Source organism: Papio anubis, chromosome 4 (genome assembly GCF_008728515.1).
Source record: "Papio anubis isolate 15944 chromosome 4, Panubis1.0, whole genome shotgun sequence".
NCBI lineage: Eukaryota > Metazoa > Chordata > Mammalia > Primates > Cercopithecidae > Papio > Papio anubis.
In genome coordinates, this window is record NC_044979.1 from 98,087,314 (window position 1) to 98,114,859 (window position 27,546).

The 27,546-nt window shown below is 43.0% G+C and overlaps 1 protein-coding gene across 2 annotated transcripts in view; it reads right to left on the reverse strand.

Moving 5' to 3' along the window:
• Positions 1 to 27,546, reverse strand: part of JAZF1 (JAZF zinc finger 1) — a 352,302-nt gene that overhangs the window by 180,263 nt on the left and 144,493 nt on the right. The window contains exon 1 of one of the 2 annotated variants that reach the window (XM_009203187.4): positions 11,332 to 14,800. The exons of the other annotated variant lie outside the window; for it this stretch is intronic. Within the exon in view, the coding sequence (XP_009201451.1) occupies positions 11,332 to 11,458 (127 nt within the window). The 5' untranslated portion in view covers positions 11,459 to 14,800. Of the gene's footprint in view, positions 1 to 11,331; positions 14,801 to 27,546 lie in introns of those variants that run through there. 2 annotated transcript variants of the gene reach the window in all.

Below are 27,546 nucleotides of genomic sequence, written 5' to 3' on the forward strand. Positions count from 1 at the left end.
CAATGTCAGTCTCCTGGGCTCAAGAGATCTTCCCACCTCAGCTTCCTGAGAGGCTGGGACCACAGGTGTGTACCACTATGTCCAGCGAATTAAAAATAGAATTTTTTTTTTGTGGAGACGTGGTCTTGACCAGGCTGGTCTTGAACTCCCTGCCTCAAGTGATCCTCCCACCTTGGCCTCCCAAAGTGCTGGGATTACAGGCGTGAGCCACTGTGTGAATCACACATTTTAATTGGTCAATTCCAGTATAAATTCTAAGGTCCTATCCCAGCTGCCAAGACAAGGTGGCCTCAGAGTCATTGTCTCTCCAGCAGGAATAACCCAGTGCAGCCATGTCTTAACTTACTAGTCTCTCTGGCAAATAACCTCTGGGAAGAGAAGGCTTAAACTATACACTAAAATAGAAACCTGATTATTATTATTTTTTTTTTTTTGAGACGGAGTCTCGCTCTGTCGCCCAGGCTGGAGTGCAGTGGCGCGATCTCGGCTCACTGCAAGCTCCGCCTCCCGGGTTTACGCCATTCTCCTGCCTCAGCCTCCCGAGTAGCTGGGACTACAGGCGCCCGCCACCTCGCCCGGCTAGTTTTTTGTATTTTTTAGTAGAGACGGGGTTTCACCGTGTTAGCCAGGATGGTCTCAATCTCTTGACCTCGTGATCCGCCCGTCTCGGCCTCCCAAAGTGCTGGGATTGCAGGCGTGAGCCACCGTACCCGGCCAAAACCTGAATTATTTGTATAAAGAACTTAGATTTCATTTTACTTTTCTATCCTTGGGACTTGAGTGCACACATGCACTCAGATTATGATTTTTCTCTTGCAAGAGTAGGGACCTGTATCAGAAAAGTTCTTCAAAAGTTCTTCCAAAGAGCCATGTGACTTTTCAGTAGAGACAGAAAACCTTCTGGCTAGCTTTAAGCTGAGTTTATTAAAAGCCATTCTGATTCACTACAAACTGTGTGATCAACTAACTTGTTTCATACATAAAAGGAAAGCCTTTCCATTTATAAAACCAAGATACATTTAAATGATTTTATCACACATTCAAGCCAAATGCAAAACTTTCTATCATGGTTAGTAAAATAGACATTATCAAGGTAAACACAAGACATCAGATTCCTCAGAGAAGCTCGGGTGACTTCTGGGATTTGGTAAATGTTACTATCAGCTGAGTTTCAACAAATGGAAGGCAGAGACTCTGATGGATTTTCTAGGCTTACTTAAGATGAGGTTTAATACTCTAGACATGGATTCAATATCATAAAGATACTGCGTCTTCATTTCTATGGCTTGGTTTTAAAAGGAATGCAGAGATAACATACTTAAAAAAAAAAAAGTAGTTGCTGAGTATCTACAACCATTCTGCCTGTCAATCTCTCCTCCCTTCAGCCCACACCTTCCTACTTTAGCCAATCAGTTCAATGTTTTTACAATATTTTTGATGCAACTCACAGTAAAACATACATTTTAAATCATAACCAGTACACCGCTCCAGACACAAACATACAAAAGTTTCACAAAACATTACTAAACTTCACCATATGTGATAATACCATTGCATTTTTTTTTTTTTTTTTTTTTTTTGAGACAGAGTCTCACTCTGTCACCCAGGCTGGAGTGTAGTGGCGTGATCTCGGCTCACTGCCACCTCCGCCTCCCGGGTTCAAGCGATTCTCCTGCCTCAGTCTCCTGAGTAGCTGGGACTACAGACACATGCCACTACACCCAGCTAAGTTTTTGTATTTTTAGTAGAGATGGGGTTTCACCATGGTAGCCAGGATGGTCTCAATCTCCGGACCTCGTGATCCGCCTGCCTCGGCCTCCCAGAGTGCTGGGATTACAGGCATGAGCCACCACACCCGGTCACCTTTGCATTTTTAAAAAATGTTATGACAACCCATTAAATTGATGTTGTCACTAACTAATGAGTCCTAAATGGTGACTTCAAAAAAATTCAAATCTTGCTAAATTACAAATCAATAATGGCGTGTGTTAAGCCCACTCCTACACATGGCTCTTTATTGCTTACATGATAAGAGATTTAGGTAAAACATAAAAGATCATTTGCAATTTGGCTCCCTCAATCAAATTCTCCAAACTCATCTCTAGTTCTCTACATGCCCCCTACACTCCAGCAACTCCTAACTTCTTCCTGTCCTCTGCACATACCTTGTCTACACTCCATACCTTTGGTTCTGATTAGCCTGTTTGCCTTTCTGTGTCCTGTTCTGTGTGCCAAGTACTGTTTTACACAGTCTCTCTTGCCTCTGGTTAGGTTCAGAGAAAATCAGGGGGAGAAAGGAGAAGGTGGTCCAGTATCTGTTCTCCTACTCCCTCCCAGCTAGGCATGGTTTTGGAAGCAGCTGCTATGCTCTACCTAAGGCCACAGCTCTGGATGGCGGCTGTCCCCCTTCCAAGGCTGCCACTCTCCAGGTTCTGTTCACAGCATCACCTCCCCTTTCCCTGCAGCTTTCTGCTGTTGCTAGGTCCTGGGTGCCTCAACATCTCCTACCCTGCCAGACCCCTATAAATAGCCCCCATATTTAACCCTCTTCTATTATTTGGGGGCCTAGAATGATATGCCATGCTACCCAGAACACCCCGTCCTCACCTGCTTCTCTGTGGTCATCCTCAAACCCATCATCCAAAGTCCACTATAAAAGTCACCTCCTCTATAAAACATTCCATAAAGCTACATGGTAGAATCTGCCTTAATAGTCAGGTATATTAAAAAGATAGATTACATTTTAAAGTGCTTTGCTCCCAACAGACTCAGCTTCTCCAAAAGCTAGCAACTTGTTTCCCTCCTGTCCCTAGCACTTAGCACAAGGGCTGGCAAATAATCATGATCATTGAAAGAATAAATGAATGAAAGGTAAGAGGATTATCAATTATTAAATGACATCACAATTACATGCCAGTAGGTAGTATTTTCTAACAAGAGTGTCTACAGAGCTGCTTCATCTGAATTCCCATTCTGGGGTGATCTAGTCAATTTTCTCTACATGTAGCTGCTGGGATCCAGCTAGAGACAACTGCTGCTTACTGTGTGGTGAACCCCCTATCCCTGGTGGTAACTAGCTGGCTCCCCACAATCCCACATCACCTGGCAGGGTGTGGGATGCTACGATGCTAATGAGATTTTACTTGAAAGATGTAATTATTGCCGCAACCCAAGAAAATAATTAATGGCCAATTTTAGTGGGCAAAATATTCATTAATCAAGTCAACAGACAAGAGACCTGCCGAGTTTAGGAAAAAGGTCCTTAGAGAGAAGGAAAAAAAGATAATCACCTAGAGATTTCTCCTTTTCATAAGTATAGGTTAAATCTATTCAATTATAGTCTCTTGAAAGTTTACATTTCAGATTTAGTCCAATGACTTCTAATGAAGTCTAGGTTTAAACTTTTCAGTTTTAGAATGCATTGCACAACTGTTATTTAATCATTATGCTGCACCAAAAGGTAGTGATGAGGAGACAGCATTAATCTCATACTTGGTTGGTTTAAAACACTTCACGCAAGGATTTCTGAACATGACAAATGTCAGCTTCTGTTTTCTTATATTACAAGCGAGGAGGAAGAAAGGTGTCATGATGAGAAAACCACTGGGCTTGGTGAACATTTACGTCATCTTTGACCCTTACAAACACACAGCCTTTTAAACCTGAGGGTGAGAGGACATTTTAAATTCTTCTAACACCTTGGTAATCAGAGCGCAGGGAAATATTTGCCCAAAAAACAACACAGTGACCCAGAGATCAAATCAAACCTACACCTACTATTAAAAGATACTTCAATCCCAAAGAGCATGGGCCCTCATAAAAAATGATAAACAAACCCTCCAGCCTCTCCCTCCAGCCCTTCTTCGCAATGCCTTTTTATAATATTCATGTCCTCAGATTTATGTCGACCATATATTGCCTAGATGTGTCTCCCCATTCCATTAAAAGGGACTTAAGGGATGGGAGATGGGTCACAGAAGGCAGCAAACAATAGCTGACAGTCGAGTTTATTTTTTAAAACCAAAAAAACTTCCATGTTTTCATTTAACTTTAAATGCTAACAACCATATTCTAGCCTCGACATGCCCATAAAGCTGTTTCACAGTCCAGGGAAAAAAATTTTTTTGTTGTAAATAATGTTCACCATCCACATCTTAACAGTCTGGATACTGAAGCATTTTTCATTCAGAGTAATGATCTCCAGGAGTAAAAATAATATAATTATAACTGAACTACTTGGTCAGCTAAATCACAACCAGAAATGCACTGGTATGTATTTCATTCACTGTGTCAAAAAATCTTCATTCTGAACTATCAACACAGCACTAAATTTTGATCTGTCATTGAAAACAGGTCGCTTCTATTTCTGGCTTACAGCATGGTAACAGGGCACAGCAATTGGCAAAGACAGCTAATATTTCACATTAAATCTCCCTACCTGACCTTCTGAATCAAAAATGGAGGGACTCATGAAGAAGAAATTAAGTAAACACTCCTTTTTCTTAAAAAAAAAAAAAAATCAAAACAAAACCCCTCTTAAAGGATAGAAAAGAAACGACTGAAATTCTTGGGATACAAATTTGTTGTTGATAGGTTAGCCACTAAAGGCCACTGAAGGGTGTGGGCTGCACCCCTGGGCTGCCTCCTCTTACAGAGGGATAGGAGGGAAAAGGGAGTTTCTTGGTGTCTAGGTGGTCCTTAAGACAAAGCCAGAATTGGCATTTCCAGTGGAGGGAGGACCACAAGGTCAAAGGGCACGTCAGCCACTTTGGGTGTGGCCTCAGCTGGCCCTTTGCAACCCACTGCTACTGATGGTTGAGATGTGGACAGAGGATGATGGACATGCATTGCAGAAGGAAGCAACATCTCTTGAGATTCTTCTCCTCCATGAGTCGTTTTGAAATCACTTGTGGATCTGTATTTAAACCACGTTTTTATCTTTTAGTTTACCTTTAAATACAATTTGAGAAAAGTTTTGCAGATACTTCTTCCTCCTTTGTCCCACCACAACCCAAGCCTGGGTAAAGTGACCCTCCCAACCCAAGCCTGGGTAAAGTGACCCTCCCATCTGCTCTTTTTAGTTGCCCCATCTTCACACGTACCCCATGGTTTGAAACCACCTGATGGGCATTCTCAACCTGGGTAGGTTCACCAAGTAGCGTCTCCCTGCTATAGCCCCAGTGATTTCCGATTTAATTGATCTGGCATGTGAGACCCACTGAGACACCTGAGTGCACCCCAGGTGACTCTCATGTGCAGTCAGGGCTGAGAAGAACTGCTGTGCTAAGCTCCCCGAGGACAAGCCCTGGGGCTGTTCACCTTTGAACCAGACCTAGCACAGGGCCTCCTTGCTAAATAGTAATGGAACACATAAAAGAATGTTGTTCAGTGATTGAAGAAGACAGTGGGAGGAAAAAATAGGAGGGCCATTCAGGATGGCCTCTCAAATGTGAGTGTGCATCAGAATCACCTGGAGGCCTGTTACAGCTCAGGACAGCAGGGGTCGGGGGGAGGGCGGGCATCCCCAGTGTTCCTGATTTAGTAGCTCTAGGGTGGGCCCTGAGAATTTCCATTTTTTACAAGCTCCCAGGTGACGCTGATGCTGCTGACTGATCTCAGGACCACACTTCTAGAACCAAGGCACTGAAACGACCAAAGCCGTCTAGTAATCTTAGATTAGATGACACATAGTAGTGGACTGCAGGATCTGATGAGGTGGCCAAGGACAGTAATTCTATGAAGGACATCACAAGGAGAGGCTGCACAGGTCTTTATTCCTATCTGATTGCTGGCCACAGAGACCAGGGTTGAGGAAATCTCCCTTTTAAACTGTAATTCCAGGTCACTCCGCTACCTTTAATCTTCATGGCTTAAGTATATGAATTATCCATCATGTGTCCACTACTATTCAGAATTAGGGTGTGGTTGGCAAAAAGAACAGACTGCCATCAATATCTAAATAAAAATTACAGTAACACTTTCTTAGAAATAGGCCCAAGATCAAATTTTCCAAAAGCAACCGGTGGCAGACCTAGGCCAGGAAACAAACCCAGGGCTGCTAGTTAAATCAACGGAGGCACTGGATTCTACAGCTGTAAAAATACAGTGGTTTAAAATTCAAGCTTCCAACAGCCATCCAAATAGATGCTATACTAAAATTACATGGGGGGGAAATGCAAGCTTTCTTCAACTACTGCCAGTTAAGGTATTTCTTTCTTAACAGACAAAGCAAAGGAATAAAGAAAATGCCAATTGCATTTGGTTTTCTTAAGAAAGCACTGGCTACTGGTTCCTAGGAACCCTCCCATCACCCAAGCCATTGAACAGTGACACAAATGGCATTGTGACAGTAACACAAGCAGGGGTTCTCTCTCCACTTCTGGCGAACCATCTGATGGGTTGATATGGTTTGGCTGTGTCCCCACCCAAATCTCATCCTGAATTTCCACATGTTGTTGGAGGTAATTGAATCATGGGGGCAAGTCCTTCCCATGCTGTTTCTGTGATAATGAGTAAGTCTCAAAAGATCTGATAGTTTTAAAAAGGGGAGTTTCCCTGCACAAGCTCTCTCTCTTTGCCTGCTGCCATCCATGTAAGACGTGACTTGCTCCTCCTTGCCTTCCACCATGATTGTGAGGCTTCCACAGCCACATGGAAGTGTAAGTTCATTAAACCTCTTTCTTTTGTAAATTGCCCAGTCTTGGGTACGTCTTTAACAGCAGCATGGAAATAGACTAATATATGGGTCCTAGCCAGAAGTAATAAATCTGGGTGTTAGACAACTGAATGTCTCTCTACTTTGGGGTTGTGAGACAGTCTTCAAGGAGTTTCTAGAGCAGAAGTAAACAGGAAATTGTGTTCTCTGGAAACACAGTCTGTTATTGGGAGGGGAGTGGTATAAAGATGATGGGCTCACCCACTCAACAAGGATCAACCCTTATATTTGCAGAGAGCAGTGGTTTAAAGTACGGTCCTGGACCAGCAACCCCCAGGATCCTGCCAAATTCTCAGCCCCTGCCATTTCCCAGACCTAGCAAAAGCAGAAACTGTGTGTGTGTGTGTGTGTGTGTGTGTGTGTGTGTGTGTGTGTGTGGTGTGTGTGTGTTTAGGGGGAGGGGGCAGTGCAACCTACATTTTAACAAGTCCCATGCTAAAAATTCTGATGCAGCTCAAGTTTGAGAGCTACTGACAGAGCTTTACAGTCCTCGAAGCACCTCTGCATACCTTTTCTTGGGCAAGTCCAACAACCACGTGGGAAAGATGGTATCATTACATTTTAAACATTAGGGAACTGAACTGAGACAACGAAGATAAGCTTAAGGAGGCATAGTGCCTAAATGGTAATATAGGATCCTGGAAGAGAAAAGGGACATTAGGGGGAAACTAAGGAAATCTGAATAAAGAATAGCAAACAATGCATCAATTTGGTTCATTAATTGTAACAAATAGACTATACTAATGTAAGACATTAATAATAGGGAAAACTGGGCATGGGAATATATAAGAACTGTACTATCTTTGCGATTTTTTTCTAAAATAAAAAATTTGTTTAAAACAATTAGGGAACTGATGCTCTGAGATACATGTTAAAGATGCTAAATACACAATGGGTGCCTATGGCATTATTTTCTGTATGTTTAAAGTATTTATGAAATATTTTATAATAAACTATATAATACTTTGAAACTGTAAAAACTACACTCAGACACTGTTTTGTCTTTTCTCCAGAAAAGGACTGGCATGTGTTTAGATAAGGATGCTGTGCTTGCAGCAGGCCTGAAACACCCCCTCGTCCCAGCAGAGCCTGTGGGTCCTTTTTGTGCAGGCCCTCTTTGTATTGTCAGCTCCCGCACCACGAAGGGGACCTGCCCATGCTCAGGATCCTCCCTGAAAAATAACTGCTGCGATGGAGATGCTCTGGGTTCCACCTGCTCCCCAGGCTCCAGGCCCCCGCCTCTCCCCTCACACCCACCACAGGCCTGGGCATCTCATCATGTTTATAACCCCACAGGGCCCTCATCTCGGCTAGGCCTCCTCTAACAGTAGCTGCTCCTCCTCCAGACAGTGACGGCATTTTAATGAGGGCACTATAGAGCCTCTGAACCCCGCAGAAGTGAACTGCATGCTGAAAGCTGCTGGTGCCTTCAGACCAAGCCAGTTGGCCATTTCCCTCTGCCTTTCTTTGCTGCAGACTGCGCTGCCCTTGGTGAGAAGTAAAACCCATGCCCCTCGCCCCAGTGGCTCCTGATGGAGCAACGTCTCTGAGGCCAGCCCGGAGCTCTTGAGGATGCATCAAGTCATTTACTTACCTCTTTTCCAACCTCGGAAGGAGTTAAAAACAGGTAGTGAAACCAACAGAATAGGGATTCAGAGGAAAGAGAGCTGAGAGGCCTGAACAACCCATAAACTGAATGTTAATCCCTAGAATAGTGGGACATTCACGGCTGCCCACACGTTTCTGAGGCTGGCTATTTTCACTCTGCTGTTTTAATGCCAACACCAAGGAATGTGTGTGGCAGCCAGCCTTCCGCTGACACCTTTGCCTTGGGTCTTACCCAGACCAAATGAGTGAGGATGAGGGGACAGGAGCCAAGGGGGCATTGTTTGTGAGTTCAAGAAACAACACTGAAAGCTTACTGGTTTGTTTTCTAGATCAAACACATCACCCTCATGTACCTGCCGGCTCCCCCGGCCCTTACTCATGCCATTATGTCATTTTCGACTGCTCTCCCTCCACTCCTCAGTGGAGTCAAACCCAATTCCTCCCTAAAGGGCCTGTTAAAGTCCAAAAGGCAGCCCAGGGAATCGTTCTCTGCTTTCTTTTGTATCATTCGTTCTTTCATTCAACCAATATTTACTGAAGACCTACTATGTGCCAGGTACTGTTCTCGGCACTAGAAATACAGCAGTGAACAACAAAAAAAGAGGATTTACATTCTGGAAAGGACAAGGGTCAATAAGGACATCAGTAAATACACACTGCTATGTGTACCATGTCAGATGGTAACTTCCAGGAAGAGAGAACAGGGGAAGGGATGATAGTGACAGCTGTCCTGCTCTCTTCACTGGCACTTAGGTTAAATATGCCATTATCTGGCCAGGCCCAGTGGCTCACACCTATAATTCCAGCACTTTGGGAGGCTGAAGCAGGTGGATCACCTGAGGTCAGGAGTTTGAGACCAGCCTGATCAATATGGTGAAACCCCATCTCTACTAAAAATACAAAAATTAGCCAGGCATGGTGGTGGGCGCCTGTAATCCCAACTATTCAGGAGGCTAAGGCAGGAGAACTGCTTGAACCTGGGAGGCAGAGGTTACAGTAAGCCAAGATCGCGCCACTGCACTCCAGCCTAGTCGACAGCCAGACTCTGCCATTATTTAACTCAGTTAATGTTTTGTTTCCTCTTCAGCTAGATACTCTGTGTTCTCAAACAGTAAGGGCTGTTTTTGGCTTCTTCCAGCATGGGATTGTATACAATGTCGCCGTTCAACCAATTCTGTTGAACAAAAAAACTTATACAGCTGATTCATGTTTTAGAAACACAGACCTTCTGGGTGCACAGGGAAGTCAGGAGATGAATTAATCCAGGTGGAACCGCAGGCAGTGAGTCATCCATTCCACACCTATTTTCCAGCAGCCATGTCCTAGGCACATGAGTGCAGCACTAGCCAGATACTTGTGGGCTCACCAGTGAAATCCTGCCCTCGTGATGTGTACATTTTGGTGGAAAAGACCAGCAAATGACAAGCGATTACTTCTTCGTTGTTGTTGTTGTTGTTTGTTTGTTTGAGACAGAGTCTCGTTCTGTTGCCCAGGCTGGAGTACAGTGGCATGATCTCGGTTCACTGCGACCTCTGCCTACAGAGTTCAAGCAATTCTTGCATCTCAGCCTCCCAAGTAGCTGGGATTACAGGTGCCTGCCACCACATCCAGCTAATTTTTTATAATTTTAGTAGAGACAGGGATTTACCATGTTGGCCAGACAGGTCTCGAACTGATCTCAGGTGATCCGCCTGCCTCAGCCTCCCAAAGTGAGTAAGCGATTACCTCTATGGAGGAAACGGCAGGAAGAAGAAAAGAAGAAAAGCAACACAGAGGCTAGGAAAAGGCTTTCCACCGAGATGATGTTCCAGCCAAGACAGGAAGTGGGAGAAGGAGCCAACAAGGCCAAGGGCAGGATAGGGGTGGGCAAGGATACTGAGAAGCAGCGCCTGGAGGAGGAGCCGGACAGGGCACAGGCCTGGAGGTGGAAATGTGCTGGGTGCGTGGTCACAGAGTCCAGTTAGTATGGGGATGAGGCTGGGGAAGACAGGAGCCAGCTTTCGCAGGCCCTTGTAGGTCACTGTAGGGAGTGTGGGTTTCATTCTAAGTGCAATGGAAAGACACAGGAGAGTCTAAGCAGGCGAGAACACAAGATTTGTATTTTAAGAGGATCCCTCTGAAAAGACTGCCCCAGAATTGGGGTGACTACATGTCACACTTTGCCAGGGACAGTGTTACTTTATGCCTGTTGTCCTAGCATCATTATTAATAGCACCCCATTTCACTTTCCAAAGTGTTGCAGATTAAGGGAAAAATTATATGGTCATCCTATCCAGAACCCATTATTATAACTAACATGATTCACTGTTCTGAGAAACCTGATATGCTATGTACCAGTCACATCCCCCCAAATAGAGCAGAGGCTGAATACAACATATTCTATAGTGGGAAATTAAGCCTGTCCTCCAGCACCGCAATTATGAAAAGGTTCTACTGTGTTCTGATGGCTTTTTTTTTTTTGAAAGACAGGAAGAAGAGAAAATTCTATAAAATTCCATGATGTATTCCACATTTTACAGCTGCTGCGAGGGGAAAACTTTTCCACAGATCAAATCTAAAATTTTCGTGGTTCAGTTGGAGTCTGTCCTCACTTGATATGGACAAAAAGGGCCAGTCATTGCTCTCTGTGCAGAGATCCTGAGAGTCCTGTTCTTGAAGAAGCCTGCCAAAGTCACCTCCAAGCAGCTCCAGGTTACATAAGCCCTGTTTCTCTAACCTCTCCTCTCAGGTCTTATTTTTCAAATGTTCAGTCATCCTTGTGGCTCCTCTGTTTATCCTTGCCAAGTTCTTCACACTGACACAGTACTTCTAAAGTTATACTCCAGAAGCCCTCTGCTATTTTCCCTACCAAATCTTTCCAGAAGCCTCAAAGCCATTCTCCTCTGCATCTAAGCCACGGGCCGGGAAACTGGAACCGGTGCTGACAAGCCACACTGTACCTCCTGCCTTGCTTCCACCTGTCCTCCTTGGAGTAGACCACCTAAAGAGAGGATTAAGCATAATCTTACCGTGTCTGGGGGATAAAGGCATGTAGGGGTAGCAACCTCTGTCGGCTTGGATTATGCCCCTTCTCATATTCCATCTTAGAATCTCAGAATGTTGGGATAAACGCGACCTTAGCAACACTCTTTTCATTTGGTAGATTTATTGAAGGCTGATCCTACAAATTGCTCATAGATGGGACAGAACTCGGACCCTGGACCGTGGCCCTTCCCCTCTGCTTTGCTGCCCCTCCGTCCACTTCATGGAAATGTTACTGTCCTCTGATTGATTTATACTGAGCTGAATTTACATGTCTTTTCCCACCCCTCTCCTTGACTTGATTTAGCTTCTTGAGGGCAAATAATGTATTTAATAGGTCTCTGTATTATTCACAACATGGCATCTTTCATGTAGCCAGGTCTCCGGGGAGATATTTGCTGAGCAAACTCCTGAATGGACTCTTAAGGCTCCTCCTTGCTTTATGATAGAGACAAGAGTAACACTCCCAGGCTTTTAGGGGTCACAGGCTCTGGGGACAAAGAGACCTGACTCCAAATCCAGGCTATGCCACTAGTTTACCAACTAGTAGCTAACTGGCTGTAGGAAAGGTATTATAATTCATCTTTCTTCATCAGAATAATGGATGCAATATACCTACCTCTTTCCGATGGCTACAAAAGCCTCCCTATGTTGCACAGAAATGCCTCAACAGACACATGTTCTGCCCTGAACACCACTTCTCCCTCTTTTGCTTGCTCTGCTCAGTTAATATGAGTTCCAGCTATTTTCCCTATAGGTTAAGCTTTTACCAAAAAAAAAAAAAAAAAAACCATCCCAATAGTGCTGTTCTTACCAGAGATACCATTTTTTTCTCAGGCTGAACTACTTAAAACCCTCCTTAGATAAGAGATAAAACTATGCTGGAACTTATATCCTTTTGCAAATTTTTAAAGTAGAGTGCTGAGATAACACCAAAATGGGGGAATTCCTAAGGTGACTTGGGATGTAAGTAGGAGTGAGGAAAGTAAGCTTAGAGAGAAAACGAAGAGAAGCTTTCTGATGAGGTGTGAGCCCATGGAAAACGGCGCAGGGAAAATGAATCGGAAATGCAGCCTGTGGGGTAATACCGCTGCAGAAGGAAACAGGCGAGGAGAGCCAGCCTCCACGGTGCCTCCTCCTCCTGACTCAGAAACTCGGGCCAGCAGGAGTTGAAGCCTATGACCCCTAGGACTGATCCCATACTGACATCTTGTGGTTACAAGTGTCATGACACTTATGTGGCCCCACGGCAAGCATGGACATGCATATTCATACCACAACCAGGTCTTCATTTTGCAGCATTTCAAAAGCATCAAATGTTTTCTCAGCCCCAAGCTCCCTGTTTTCAGTAGAGGTAGAAGTGAGCGAAGGAACTGTTGATGAATGTGACACTGGCATTTGTCTCCCCCGACTGCATCCATGCTAGTGGCTCCAAGCCTCTGCAGCCTTGGCTGGAGCATCTCTTCTTCTCCAGCACCCGAGGCTTCTTTAGAATTACTAAAACTCACTGGTTGTTTTAAACGTGAAATGAAAACTGCAGCTGCTCAGAGCTTTCAAACACCAACCAAACCACCCCCTCATGAAGTCTAAGGGAGGAAGGCAGGAAATAGAACAGTAACCTGGTTCTTTGGAATTTCAAAATTAAATTTCTCTTCACAACCGTTCCCCGGAGCTCCTCAGTAATGGAGGTGCACCAGAAACCCTCCATCTTGCAGAATCCCAGATGGTCCTGAGTGCCTGCTGCATTCGGAGCACCTGGGGATACTAGTGCACCTCAGAGGGCCCACGATCCAACAAGAGATGGGCAGGACCCCATCACCGTGAAGTAAAGGAGGGGTGGCGAGGGGCGGACATGGGCCGAGAGAGTTCTGGCGGGAGACACCAGGAAAGGCTCCCATGGGAAAGCAGCATTTTATCTTTTAGGATGAGCAGTGTGGGGCAAATAAAGTTGTGCAAGAAGGCATTGATAGCAGGTAAAGTCACAGGCCTTAGGAATCATAGGAAACAGGGATTTACTAGGAATCAGAAAACAGGGATTTACGCCCAGGCCCATCACTTCCTAACTGTCCATCTGAACATTATCTGTGAGCTCTCAAAACCTCGTTTTCTTCCTCTGAAAATCAGGGATGAAAATTCTGACTTCACATTGCAGTTGTGAAGAATGAGTAAGATAATGTGTAGAAGCGATGACTCGGCACACACTAAGGACACACACATGAGAATGCCAGTTGCTAACAGCTGGAGGAGCAGCAGGAGCGCAGAGATGGGCAGGAAAGGCTGCCACCACCTGCGGAAGTCAGGGGCAGGTGAGGACAGTGTGGACGTAGGACAAACAAAGACAAGGTGGTGGGGCAGGGTTGGAGGACAGAGGCACTGGACACCAGGCAGGGTCGCCTGACCAGCTCTTGCTCCTCTCTGCTCTCCCAATGTGTCGCCTGACTCTTCACTTGGTTTCTTTTTGCCTCTTTATATCCTCTCTCCCCAGCGAGGTTATTTTGGCTTTCTGGAGACATGGGCCACAGTTCATCATGGGTCCAGCAGAAGGCTCAGGTGCAGAGCAGACACTCACTGAGCATTTGGCCTGGCCCCTGATGATGCTGGGTCACTTTCAGCAAATTAGCTAACCTCTGTTAGGAGGCAGGTTTCTCTTCAGTACAATTCAAACAAAGGCAGAATACTTGTCTCTTTTGGTTGCTGTGAAGATTAAATGAGAAAATGCAAGTGAATGGACAAATGACTGGGAAAAGGCTAATAAAAGATAACTGCTATGAGAGCTGCACCTGCTAGAGTCCTAGCTGCCAGCTTCAAAGAAAGCACTGCAGACTGTTTTCTATGAAACCCAGTCTCAAAGACCTAAGGATATGCTCAGGATAAATCAGAGAGGGTTGAACAATATTATCACAACAATATTTTCTAAGAGAGTTGTTAAGAAAATCGGGTTTTCATCTGAATTTCTCTGTATTATGTAACTTTCCCACTTCTTAATCATAGCTTTCAAAAACACACCATGGTAGCACTGCCCTTAACTGCTTTTCCAGACGAAATCTTTTCAAATTTCCACCAAAAGAATGCAGTTGGCACCACCTTCTCCTGACCGTCCTAACAAATGGATAAACGTTGCTGCAATGAGACAGTTTAGAACAACATCTGCTCCTATCTGCCAACAAAGTTCAGCTGTGGCTTCTGACACTAAATAGGGCATGAAAATCTCTTCCTTTAAAAAATAATAACATTTATACTTTTTTGTTGATCAAAAATAACAGATGACTATAGAAAAAGTAGAAAATCTAGAAAATTATAAAAAACAAGTTACCCATAATCAACTATCCACACACAGTTCAGGCTGTGCATTTTATAATATCCTTTACTATCCTTCTAGTCTTCTTTGCAGATGTATTTTTAAAATGGAGTCAGTCTTATCTTTTCACTTATTATAGCTGAAGATTTTATTTAATATTTCACTTTTGTTCTTGTTGTTGTTTGTTTGTTTTGAGATGGAGTCTCTGTCGCCCAGGGTGGAGTGCAATGGCATGATTTTGGCTCCCTGCAACCTCCGCCACCCGGGTTCAAGTAATTCTCATGCCTCAGCCTCCTGAGTAGCTGGGATTACAGGTGTGCGCCACCACATTTCACTTTGTAAAAAATTACCACATTACATAAAGCTGGCAGTATTGAAAGAGATGTGAGGTGAAGTCTTTATTCTCTAGAGGTCGGTGCTTCATGAGGATACATGACACACACACAGGAAAAACAAATAATGGCATACAATAATGATGGGATACAAGAATGACTTAAGACGGGGTAGTACAAACAACATCTGTGAGGTTCACACCTCGATGAGATTACCATGGCCTAGAATGGCCTTGCAAGGACTTCATAAAGGAAGACAGAAACAAGTCCAGCCGTGAAGCATTGTAGTTCTATAGAAAATTTTGAATTGATAATGACTAATTTACCTCCCTTTCTCCAATACACAGAAGGACAGGTTCACTGAAGTCTTCCCTTGCTAAGCCTTTGTTCTTACGGACAAAGCTGAGCTCCCACAAAAGCTGTTTTTCAAATATCATAAATAAGGATGTAAGTAATTCGAAACAATTTTCCAATTATGTTTGCATTCATGAGGAAAACCAAGGTTTTAAGAGAAAATAAAAGGTTATCTGAAGAATTAGAAGTCAATTCTGAAATTCCAGATCCCTAGTGTCTAAATAACACATAATACAAGAATTAGCAAGAATCTACTCCACACATGATATTGAAACTTGGAACCACTTGTCAACCAAGCTTAATTCCTGGGACAGACCTTCCTGCTTAACCTGTATTCATCCACTCATACATTTAGGAAATACTGTTCAGTATTTTAGAATGTGAGTTAATGAGTCCAACACTGGGCTAGGCGCTAAGGTAAAGTGAACCATATGGACAGGTTCCTGCCATCATGGAGTGGACAGTTTTAGTAAGAGAAAGGCTGACAGGTAAACAGACAATGACAACCCAATGTAATCAATGCTCGGTAAATTAAGCCACCTTAAGGACTTACAGATGCTACAGATATAAATGCTTCATTAAGAAATGAGCACCTAGAAAAAACACTATATTACCCTACGCTTGGAAAATTAGGAAAGGCTTCTTAGAATAGATAACATTTAAGTTTAAGGAAGAACAGCAGAAAGTCAGGAGAGGCAGTAAAAGAAATATCTAGGGCTGGGCACAGTGGCTCATGCCTGACATGCTAGCACTTTGGGAGGCCAAGGTGGGAGGACTGCTTGAGGTCAGGACTTCAAGACCAGCCTGGGCAGCACAGCAAGACCCCATCTCTAAAAAAAATTAAAATAAAAAATGTAAAAATGAATATGGTGGCACTGCCTATAGTCCCAGTTACTCACGAGGCTGAGGTGGAAGGATTGCTTAAGACCAGGAGGTTGAGGCTGCAGTGAGATGTAATCACGCCACCACACTCCAGTTTGGGTGACAGAACGAGACTCTGTCACAAAAAGAAAAAAAAAAAGAGAGAGAGGTCTAGGAAGAGAGAATAGCATGTTAAAAATTCTAAGGGAGAGAAAAAAACATGGTGAAAAAGTGGAAAAAAGATATTCAAATGGCTGGGTCAGAGGGTGGAGAAGGGAGGATTTCGGTGAGCTAGAAGTAAGCACATACATAACCAGGTGTGGGCATGTGTGTATACACACATACTCATTTAGACCTCAAAACAATCCTCCCATAATTATCATCATTTTGAAGATAAGGAAACAGGTATGAGAACACTAGTTGGTGATAAACAATAAGTAGCCAAAGGACCCTGAATGGAAGAGGGACATGATGAATTTTGCGTCTCTGGCAAAATACCAATGATGCAGTGTAGAGAATGCTTTGGAAGTTAGGAAGTGATGATAAAATCTTTATTAAGCTTCCCAGAGAGATTAAAGGGCTCACTTTCTGTCATCTTACATGCCATACCCTGAGTCTGCAACTTGAGAGATCAGGAAACATAGACAGAACCGTTTCCTTCAAGGAGGTTATAATCTACCAGGGGCAACAAGCATATCAGGACACTGGGTGCTCTCTGCAGTGCTTGGCAAGGATTCCAGAGACCAACTACTTTCTAAAGCACCATGACCAGCAGAATCATAGACTGAGGTTCCTTCTTTGAAAGACAGCCAAGCTTCTTCCAGGAAGAGAAAGCCCTGACCACAGGGAAGCACTGACCACAGCTACAGCCCCAGTTCTTCTCTGGGTCTGACAAACTCAGGACAATGGTTCTGTCCCCTAACACCTTTCTATAGTCCCAAATCCTAACCTGGTGACCCACTAACAATGTCCACATGGTACCGTGAGTGTCCAGGGCTATTCCTGGCTTAGTCACACTCTTTCCCTCTTGGGGTTTAGCTACTTTGTCACCTCCCTGCTGGAGAAATGCCACTTACCCATGATAGTGTTAAAGAACATTTGTCTTCATACTTAACAACAATCCAGTCCACCCTTTATTCTACTTTCTTCAAAGCTATGAGTAAGAAAGAGAAATTAAACTAAAATGTTCAGTGTAGGTAACAGGCTCTCCATACAGCAACATCGTATCTAAATCTTTACAACCACCACCATGAGAAAAAGATGTGCTTGTCCTCATAAAACATGAAAACACAGGAAAAGGTAAATTGACTTGCCTTGGTCCACACAGCTAAATAAGAGCATAAGCAGGCTTCAAATCCAGTTCTGACTCCAAGGCCAGCCTCATTCTACTGCACTATTTAATTCTTCAGAAGTAAAATAGGTCATTTGAAAACATACTATCTTTCTGAAGTTGGCAGTTAACGTGTTTGCTACAGAAGATTGGTCAAGAAACCAATCAGGGGTTGAAAATTTGACTTTGAAATTATATCCTCAATTCTTAAACCTTCATTTATGGTTTGGTGGCGTATTTAGTCTTGTCAATAAGGCCCTTGCAGCAGCAGATGTTGGACTGATGTGAGATGGAAAGATTTTTGGCCAGGTTTCTGAAACCCTAAATTCTAGACCAGTTTTCCATAGTGAACACAGGTTCATGAGAGCTAGGGCGGAGCTGGGGTTACTCTAGCCAAATGCACACTGTTATTCAGAGCCTTGGCACCAAACTTTGCCAAGGTGCCGATAAACTAGGGTAGGTTATATGTCAATGAATTATAAGTAGGGGATCATATAATTCCTTGTCCAAACCATTGGGACACAGCAAAAGGAAGTGTTATTAAATATGACAACAGGACAAATGTGTAATCCAGGTCTGGCCACGGCAAACCAACACTTATGGTCACCCAGGTCATAAGCAGCCCCGTTACTTTCTAGCTTAAGGCCTAGGTTACAGGAAGTCTAGAGGCCCCACTGGGTCTGGATGCCCAGGCTCACATGCTCATCTTGTTGCTAATAGCAACAGGTGGCTTCTAAAGATGAATCTAAGGAAAAATGCTCCACAGGAATAAAAGCTACAAAAGTATTCTTCTCTAAAGCCCGAAGTTAGCCCAAACCATCCACCCTAAACCTTGGGGCAGGGTGGGCTGCAGTGGAGGCAGTCTGTCTTTCTTACTACAATACCCTTCTCAAAGGAGGACGAAAAGAATAAGAGAACGTAGTGCAGACACAAGAGCTCTGAGCCTTTTGTGTACCAAACTGACATTCCCTGGTACTTGTGGCCCAGGAATAGTCCAGGTTTTGAACCTGTTCCAGCTGCTTTCTCCCTCAAGGCTCAGGTTCCTCTGGGTGACTGCAACGCCTCTAACAGAAGCACAGAATGAATGTTGAAAATGCATTCCCCCTAGAATGTGCTACTCATAAGAATTCCTCAGTGCAGGGGAATCAACCAATGGTGCAGGTATCATTTGTGTAACTGTCTAAGGTACCATGCAAAGGCTATTTTTTCATGTTTATAAAAATAGATAGACCCAGTTTCTTGCCCCTAACACAGAACTCTATACCTCGTAGTCATTTACTAAATGTTCTCTCACCTGAATAGGACCTAGTTAAGTATTCCTGAAGCCACCGGCACTGGAGAGGAGTCAGCGCCTCCTTACTGGTGAGTGGTCAGGAGATGTCCGCAGAATGGTTTACACCACAAAACTTATTGCACCCCTTACCTCGGTTTTCCACTGCATCAGGTCAGAAACTTATTTGATTTGCTGCCCCGAATGGGCTTCACACCTTCCCTCCTATTCGCCAGTGTGTCTTTTTCCATTACCCATGTTTAAAAACAGACTCTTTAATTTATGGGCATTTAGGGCTGGTGAAAATCTCCAAGCTCTGGGCTCACCACAGACTCAGGCCCCTAAATGGTAACAGCTGAGCTGGCTTGTCAGGCGGGGTGAGGCCCCTTCTCCCGTCCCTGGAGAAATAGCCTGAATGAACAGACGTACTGACCCCAGCCCCATGCCGGTCTCAGGGGCTGCCCCAAAAGTGGCTCACTTGGGGATACGGCTTGTTGCTTCCATGGTGAAGAAGAAAATCTTTATTTGTGCCTGGGGAGTAGGAAAAAGGGTTCCTAATGCTGGCCTTGGTCTGTTTCTGATCTCTCACAAGGGATGAAACATTGATAAGGACGGTCCTTTATTTGTGGTTATGTTCTTGTTTGGTTATTAAAATACCCTTTCTTCTGTGAAACGATGTTGGACAGTGGGTGACATTTTAAAATGTCTTTCATTGGCAAAATAAAGAGTTACCATTGGCATACTGATAAAGTTTTTTGGTAAAATTTTACTGCCCCCTGAAATGCAAAAGTCTGGGAAACACTTCCTTAGACTCCATGGCAAGGCTTCTGAAGAGCAGAGAGATGGGAACGTGGGTCGGGAGAGTGGGGAGAGCACTCTCATCTCAGAACTCCAATCTGCTGGCTGCAACATATACATTAAATAACTAATGGGGATGGCAACAAAGCTATCTTTGTCATCTAGTCCAGGCCAGGCTGGGTACTTATATTATCTCAGTTAATCCTCACAATTACCCTGCAAAACAGACACTACATTTTCCATTTTATAGCTAAGGAATTAAATGTGCAGCTATGTACCATCAACAAGTAGCTGTGAAAGGCTGGGATTCAGCCCCAATGCCTGTTTCTTTCCCTGATGCACGGGGTATGCAGTGGGGAAACAGGGCTATCAGCTTCACTAAACAGCAAAACAGAGCTTTTGAATTAATCAGAGTTGTGAAGGGACCCATTTCTGAATGGAGCCTATTACATTCTAAAACTCAGATGATCATGAAGACGTTATAATGGAAGTTTGTTTATTCTCTGCATTTTCTAATTGGTTTATTTGAAAGTTTGGTCTCAGGAACTGCTCTGCAAGGCTCTGGAAATGACTTAATCAAAACAAGCCCAAGTTCAATGTGAAACAAGCAACCTGTCTTCTGCAAAGCAATAGTCATCAGCCAAATCGGAAGCACCCAAGTAGTCATTACCCTCCCTTTCTTGACCTGTGGGTATTTCATTGCTTGTTGCCATTTCCAAGAGTTCAGGCAGGCTTAAGTAACTGTTCATTAAAACCAGAGTTTAAGGGGGAGGATTTTGAACAATGTCAAAGACCAAGGAGCTCACTTGAATATTACCTGTAGATTTAACTTAACCATGCTGTTGCTATTTCTAAAAAGGCATAAATCACACGATGGCTGTATTCTTAAGGGTCATGTAGCACTAAATACTAAATCAAACTTCTCGCATCCATTGAATCTGCTGAAGGCAATATGTAGAGATGTTGCAACATTCTTTGCCACTACCTTTCCATTCTGCTCCATTCCCACTTTTAGACACAAAGCAAAACCATCCACCCCGGGAATTTAACAACAATGCATCCGATCATTAATAGGTACAAATAAAGATGCAAGAATCAATTGTCACAAATAAGGATAGGATTTGGCATCTCATTTGGAATGTCTCCTTTGCCTTAACAACCCTATTAAGCGTTGGTGAATAACATTAGGCAACTATTCATTCAACCAATATGTACCAAGTGTCTACTAAATGCCAGCAATTGTTCAGGATGATGGGGATGCAAAAGTGAATTAAGAATAAAGACAAAAATCCTTGCCACTATGGACTTCTCCCTGTAGTGCAGAGAAAACTTGATATTATACAGTAAAAACTTCACTTATTAAAGTTAAAATTTTAAAATAATAATTTGACTTTTAGATGGTTTTCATGGTACATGGAAACTCATGATTTTCTCAAATTTATTGCTTCATCCTAGAAGAAAATATTATTTTGCAGATGATTTAACATAATATACCTAACTTGAAGCAAAATCATGCAGACATCTTTTGTTACTATCCACATTCCTGACATCTTCCTTGAAGTTTTTCACTTCTAAGGGCTGCAGTGATTCAAGAGACTGTGCTGGGTGCTTCTTAGAGGATGGCCCTGGGGAGGAATAGGGTTCCCAGCACAGGACTTGTCCTTGTGATGTTCTGCCAAGTCAAATTTACTTCCTACAAAACCAACAATTCACTTTTACGCTGGATCACTAAATAATATGGCAAGATTTTAGTCAGAAAACTTAGGCAGAAGCTTATGAAATAAAGAATGAAGGAGAAAGAATGAGGACGCAACAATGGAATCAAGAGTATCTGACATATCACACTTTGTCTGTTGTAAGGAATTGCTAACAGATGAAAAGAATGTCCTCTAAAAATCCCCCCTCGAATAATCAACTATCAAACACGTGCAACAAAACAGACTATGGGAAGTTACTCCAAAGGTGACTGCTAACTTTCTTTATCCTAAACAGATGGATCACAGATAAAAAAGGCTACAGAGCTTGGTAATACCTATGTAGAGAATGAAAGGCTATATGGCAAAATCTATATAGGAAAATCTATAGAATTCTTACGAAATAATGTTTTCTATCAAATGGGAACCATTTTAAATATTGAGGCAACTGAGATATTAAATTTTTTAACCTAATGTTTAGATCTTTTCTTATACTGTACAAGCTAAGTATTTAAAAGCTTGAAAAAGAAAGCAATGGCACCTTTGCAATGATCAGAGCCAAGTTTGCTGACAAGGTGAAGAACTACACAGTCAGGACTCAGGTGCTGGCTGCAGTGCATCACTAGGTGGAAAACAAAACATAGGAATCAGTGGTAAGTTCAGACTCAGTAAAGTGCTACACATTCCTTGAAAGTCGAGTGGTTGAGGTGAATGGAGCACTGGCCTCAGGTATACCTGGGTTAAAGCATTCTTACTTTCAAAATCTGAAACACAGGAAGAGTTAATAATACAGCTTGGCATCATTATATCAGAGTGTCAAAGCAGGTGAGCTGATGAGATTCAGAAAATAAAGACAAGGACTCGGAAGGTGGCACCCCTCTAGATGCAGACCTGAGCAAACCAGAAGGAGCAAGAGCCCTGTAGGGGCTGGCACAGGGTGGAGAATGTTTCTAAGGAATTGAAAAGGAGTGTTCAGTTTAAGTATACAGATACAGAACACAGCCTCAGTTCTGACTGTAGTTGAGGGAAGTTTTATAGGCTTGTGGAAGGCAGGCATGGAATACAAACAAATCAATGCGGACAGGAGTAAGAGATAAACAGTTTTAAATGTCTTGTACAACTAAAATGTTTCTGCAGCCCAGGTTTATTGCCAAAAGAGGAGACTTGGAAAATTTTGGTCTGGCTATTCCAATTATAGAGCTTTATGAAACCACACAGGATACAGCACTACCTTCTTGAGAAAAGCAACGATGTCTTGACCAGGTAAACCTCCACGGTAAGTGTGACTTGTAATGGGTAACTCTGCATAAGGGCAGTTCATCCTTTCAAGGCCTGGCCTCATTCGTTTTGGAAGACAGTTGCAAAGATCTTGTAAATTTTGCTTTATCTATTTGTCAGATTGAGACTCGTACCACTAAAAAAAAGTACATGAGTTACTATGAACCTTTGTACTATTTATAATGTGAAGTACAGGTCGTCAGTTACCATCTTGACTTTAAAATAGTTTTTATTTATCTTTGTGTTGGTTTAGAACTTAAACTTTAAACAATGTCTCTCTCTCTTTTGGTTTAGGGAGAGAGAAAAATGAAAGTTTTGATTTCTATTTTGGTCTTGCCCAAAAGTATTTCATAAACATTTACTAAGAAGATTGTCAAGCTCTACCTAACTGCCCCCATGAAAAAGATAAACCTTCTTATGATTATTCAGATAAATATATTCATCATTTTCATCCTGGTGTTATTATTCATACCAACAAAGGTACAGTTGTCATTAAAAGTAACCAGAGTTCCCAGGCACCTCATCAATTACCTACCTACCTATTCTTGGCAAAGCTTGGTTGCTATACATAAAGCATATTTACACCTACTTAGTATATGGTCTAGCTGTTGAGTCCTCTAAAGCTAAAAAGACATCAATACCTCAGGTTCAGCTCTCCTTTCCATCCTTTCTCTATTGATGGCACCTTCACACATTAGATCCTAAAAAAGAAGTCACCCTTAGGTCTTTCTAGAAGTTTCTTAGGTCTTTAGAAGTTGATATGGGGAAGAAGGGGCCAGGAAGTATCATCTTTCTGATGGCCATTTCTGCCTGTGTGTCTAACACAGTGAATATTCATATAGAACAAACACTGGCGCGGTGGGGGTGGGGGATGGTAGATGTTGAGTGGATGATGGAGAGAAGGGAAAGTGTTTGTGGAAAGACCCTCACTCCCAACATCCCACCCCTCAGTCCCAGACTGCTTCGAGACTAGGAAGCAGAGAGCCGGAGGAATGCAGCTGGTGATGCAGTGAGACCTTATACTGGTTACTAGGACTATCCCGCAGAGTGTACCATTTGTGTATATATGTTTGTGTATGCATAACTTTTTCACTTACAAAATGGGGCTTCTTCCATTATTCTCAGCAACCTAAAGCAGGAACAGAAACCCAAACACTGCATGTTCTCACTTGTAAGTGGGAGCTGAACACATGGACAGAGAGAGGGGAACACCACACACTGGGGCCAGTCATGGGGGCTGGGGGAAGGGAGAGCATCAGGAAAAATAGCTAATGCATGCTGGGCTTAATACCTGGGTGATGGGTTGACAGGTGCAGCAAACCACCATGGCACACGTTTACCTATGTAACGAACCTACATATCCTGCACACGTACCCCAGAACTTTAAAACGAAGAAAAGAAAATGGGCTTCTTTTCTCTGATAAAGACTCTCTGGGAAGAGACAGGATCTACACTTTGTCACATGGGAACCTGCAATGGGAGATATGAGGATTTTCTCTTTCTGCGTGTGGGAGGCTTTGCTTTTCCAAGAACACTTTGGAGTGTCTCACACATCCAGAAGTGAAGATTGGGGCTGGCTCTCTTCCTAAGCTTCACAACAAATCGAAAAGTTCTAAAAGTGGTATGACCTATGTTTATAGAAGTTCATCTTGTATATGTACAAATAACATGAATAAAACATGATTTCTTCCTTACTTTCACGTTTACCTTCTCCTTCTCTCTTCTTTAACCTGCAAAAGGGAACTGTGAAATCTGCATAAGAATCAACACTGGCACTGCATATTTTGGATATAAACCAAGGACAGAAAATATGGACTCTGAAAATACTAGTTCAGAACTAAATAAATAGATCTGCAATTTGGAAATTAATAATAAGAAAAAGTTACTGGTTTTCTTTTTAAGACTCACAGAGGATAAATACCTCTTATAGTTTGGGAATTAAAGAGAAAAAAAAAAATGGCTCTGCTGTGCCTCGCTGAAAGCTTTCTCTGCCCTGGCATGTTTGTAAACAGCATGTTTCACTTTGCTAGCAGGCGTGACAGCTTAAGAGTGTCAAGCCCACTCCCTCATTTGCTAGATCAGATAGCCTTTTCTGTTTGTGATAAGTGAAACCTAATCTTCACTTGAATGAGAATTTGCCCAATATATTTAGAACATGAGGCAGGGCTATCCCTGAAGCAACCTAACTGCCTCTGTGCCTCAGGCATTTTCCGCTAGGTCTAAGAATCAACACAAAAAGATCGAAAGCTTTAAACACCTGAGTTCGGATAATTCTGGCCAGGAAGAGACCCCATGACCAGTCAAGTGTCATTACCAGGTAAGGAAGTAACATTAGCACAATGGGCCCATTCTTGGACCCTAACCTGTGCTGTACCCACATACTCTACCATCTCCCCTTTATACCTCTTGGTCCTCCCACTGCAGGTCCAGCACTTCCCCTCAGCTCCCTACAAGGATGCGAAAGCATCCCAACACAAACGTCCAAGTATCTCCTCTCGGTCCTTGACCCGTTCATTTTTACTTTCTAAAGATATTACTACAGCACCTTGCAAATTGAATTTAACAAAGGACCTATGTAAGTATGGATTATGTTACTTAAGCAAACTAGATGGGGAGCCCATCTTTTCCATATTTACCCCTAGAACAAAGCAAAGTGCTTGGTCCTTAGTTGATACAATGCTGACTCAAGTGAAAATAAGGAGACTGCACAGCCACTGGGATGGAACATGGATTATGAGATCGAAAAGTTCACAAAAATAAAAACATTTCAAGGAGTTAAAGAGGAAGACCAGAGATTTGGAGCCTAGTGTGTAATGTGAATAAAGACTTGAGGCTGGCAAGGTGGCAGAGGACAATGGCACCAGGGCTGGGATGGCAGTAGACTGTGGCTCTGATTACAAATGAGACACTCTAGGACCCAAAACTGGCTAGGCCTAGGGTATGCGGGAGCTGCACATGTAAGATTCTGAAGGCCCCAAAGTTATTTGGGGAGTAGAACCCTTGGAAGAGAGAGGACGTAGCGCTAAGGAGACTTGAGGGTGTGGAGCAGATTCGGGGAATTACTGTAATGTGACCACAGGGCACACTCCAGCTGAGGAAAGCAAGAACTCGCCAGCCACGCATGTAAATACTATTCTGTGTGCTTGACAGCAACTCCTCTTTCTTTCAAATGACATGCGCCTCTTTCCTTCCTGACTTTCAAAGAGCCCTGATTGCTGAACTTGTAATTATGGTACTCTATGGGAACTCTTTTTTTGGGGGGCGGTGGGAGGAGTCTCCCTCTGTCACCCAGGCTGGAACGCAGAGGCACGATCTCGGCTCACCACAATCTCCACTTCCCGGGTTCAAGCAATTCTCCCTGCCTCAGCCTCCTGAGTAACTGGATTACAGGCACCGCCACCATGCCCGGCTAATTATTCTATTTTTCAGTAGAGACAGGGTTTCACCACGTTGGCCAAGCTGATCTTGAACTCCTGACCTCAGGTGATCCACCCGCCTCGGCCTCCCAAAGTGCTGGGATTACAGGCATGAATCATTGCACCCGGCTGGAACTCTTAATTCTTTCTTAAATCAGTTAGTCCTGATGCATAAGAAATACCAATACCTCTCAAAAAAAAAAAAAATTCTCTTTTATGACTTTCTGAAATAAAACATCACAATATAAATTTCAAACTGTTCGGTGGTCTACTGATCCCAGGCAAAACACACACATGCGCGTGCGCGCACACACACACACACACACAAAGTTTAAGCAGAACCTTACTTAAGCGACTTGAGTCAAGGAACATGAGAATCTGAAAGGTTAGGGTGGGTTTTTGTTCCCTTTGGCCAAATCCTAGAAGACTTTGTCCACTGGGGGTCCCACTGCCTTTCAGACAAACAACAGGGAGAAGAACAATTGGAAGCACAAAGAAATCCTTTCAGTTTCTTTTGTTATTTTGAGGCAGCCTTTGAGGGTGGCCAGTTATAATGAAAATATGAAAGAAAACTAATATACACACACACTGATTTATAATTTTTATAATGGAGCATTTAATATTCACATTCTTGTATGGAAAATATTCTTATTTTTCCCAATCCTGCTTCATTCCAAAAGCATTTACAAAAGAGACAGATCTGTCTTTAACTCACAAATGAGAAAACAGAGGCCAAACTGTGTAAGTGACTTCCCTATATTCACATACCCAGGTGTATGGCCAAGCTGGAATCTGAACAGAAGTCTTTTGAATTAAAATGCCACAATCCTTCTACAAAGTACAGAAATGACACCATCATCCTCCTAACAGAAACAGAGATCTGGATGAAATATCAAAAGAGAAATCCTGCTTCCCTGTTCGCTCGGAAAGGAATTTGTTACTGAATAAAAGGTAAACATGCCATGGCCTCTGCAAACAAAGTGTGATTTTTTACTATCCTGTATATTAATGAAATACCATCACAGCCAGTAAGATGAGAACTCACAGTGTGAAGCTAAGGACATGAAGGCTGAGCAGTTACCATCCTCAAATTGCAATATTTTATATATATAAAAGAAATAGGCTGGGTGCCGTGGCTCACGCCTATAATCCCAGCACTTTGCGAGTCCGAGGCAAGTGGATCACCTGAGGTCAGGAGTTCGAGACCAGCCCGGCCAACATGGTGAAACCTCGTCTCTACTAAAAATACAAAAATTAGCCTGCCGTGGTGGCGGGCGCCTGTAATCCCAGCTACTCAGGAGGCTGAGGCAGGAGAATTGCTTGAACCCAGGAGGTGGAGGTTTTGGTAAGCTGAAATCGTACCTCTGCATTCCAGTCAGGGTGACAGAGTGAGACTCTGTCTCAAAAAAAAAAAAAGAAAAAAAAAAGAAAGAAACAGGCACAATTTATCTGTTATAGTGTTGAAAAACATCAGGGTGGCATTAATCTCAAGTGAAAAAACAGGAAAAGAATGAGAAACTTAAGACATCTAAGAGATTAAAAAAAGAGCATCATCAAAAATAAATTTTTCA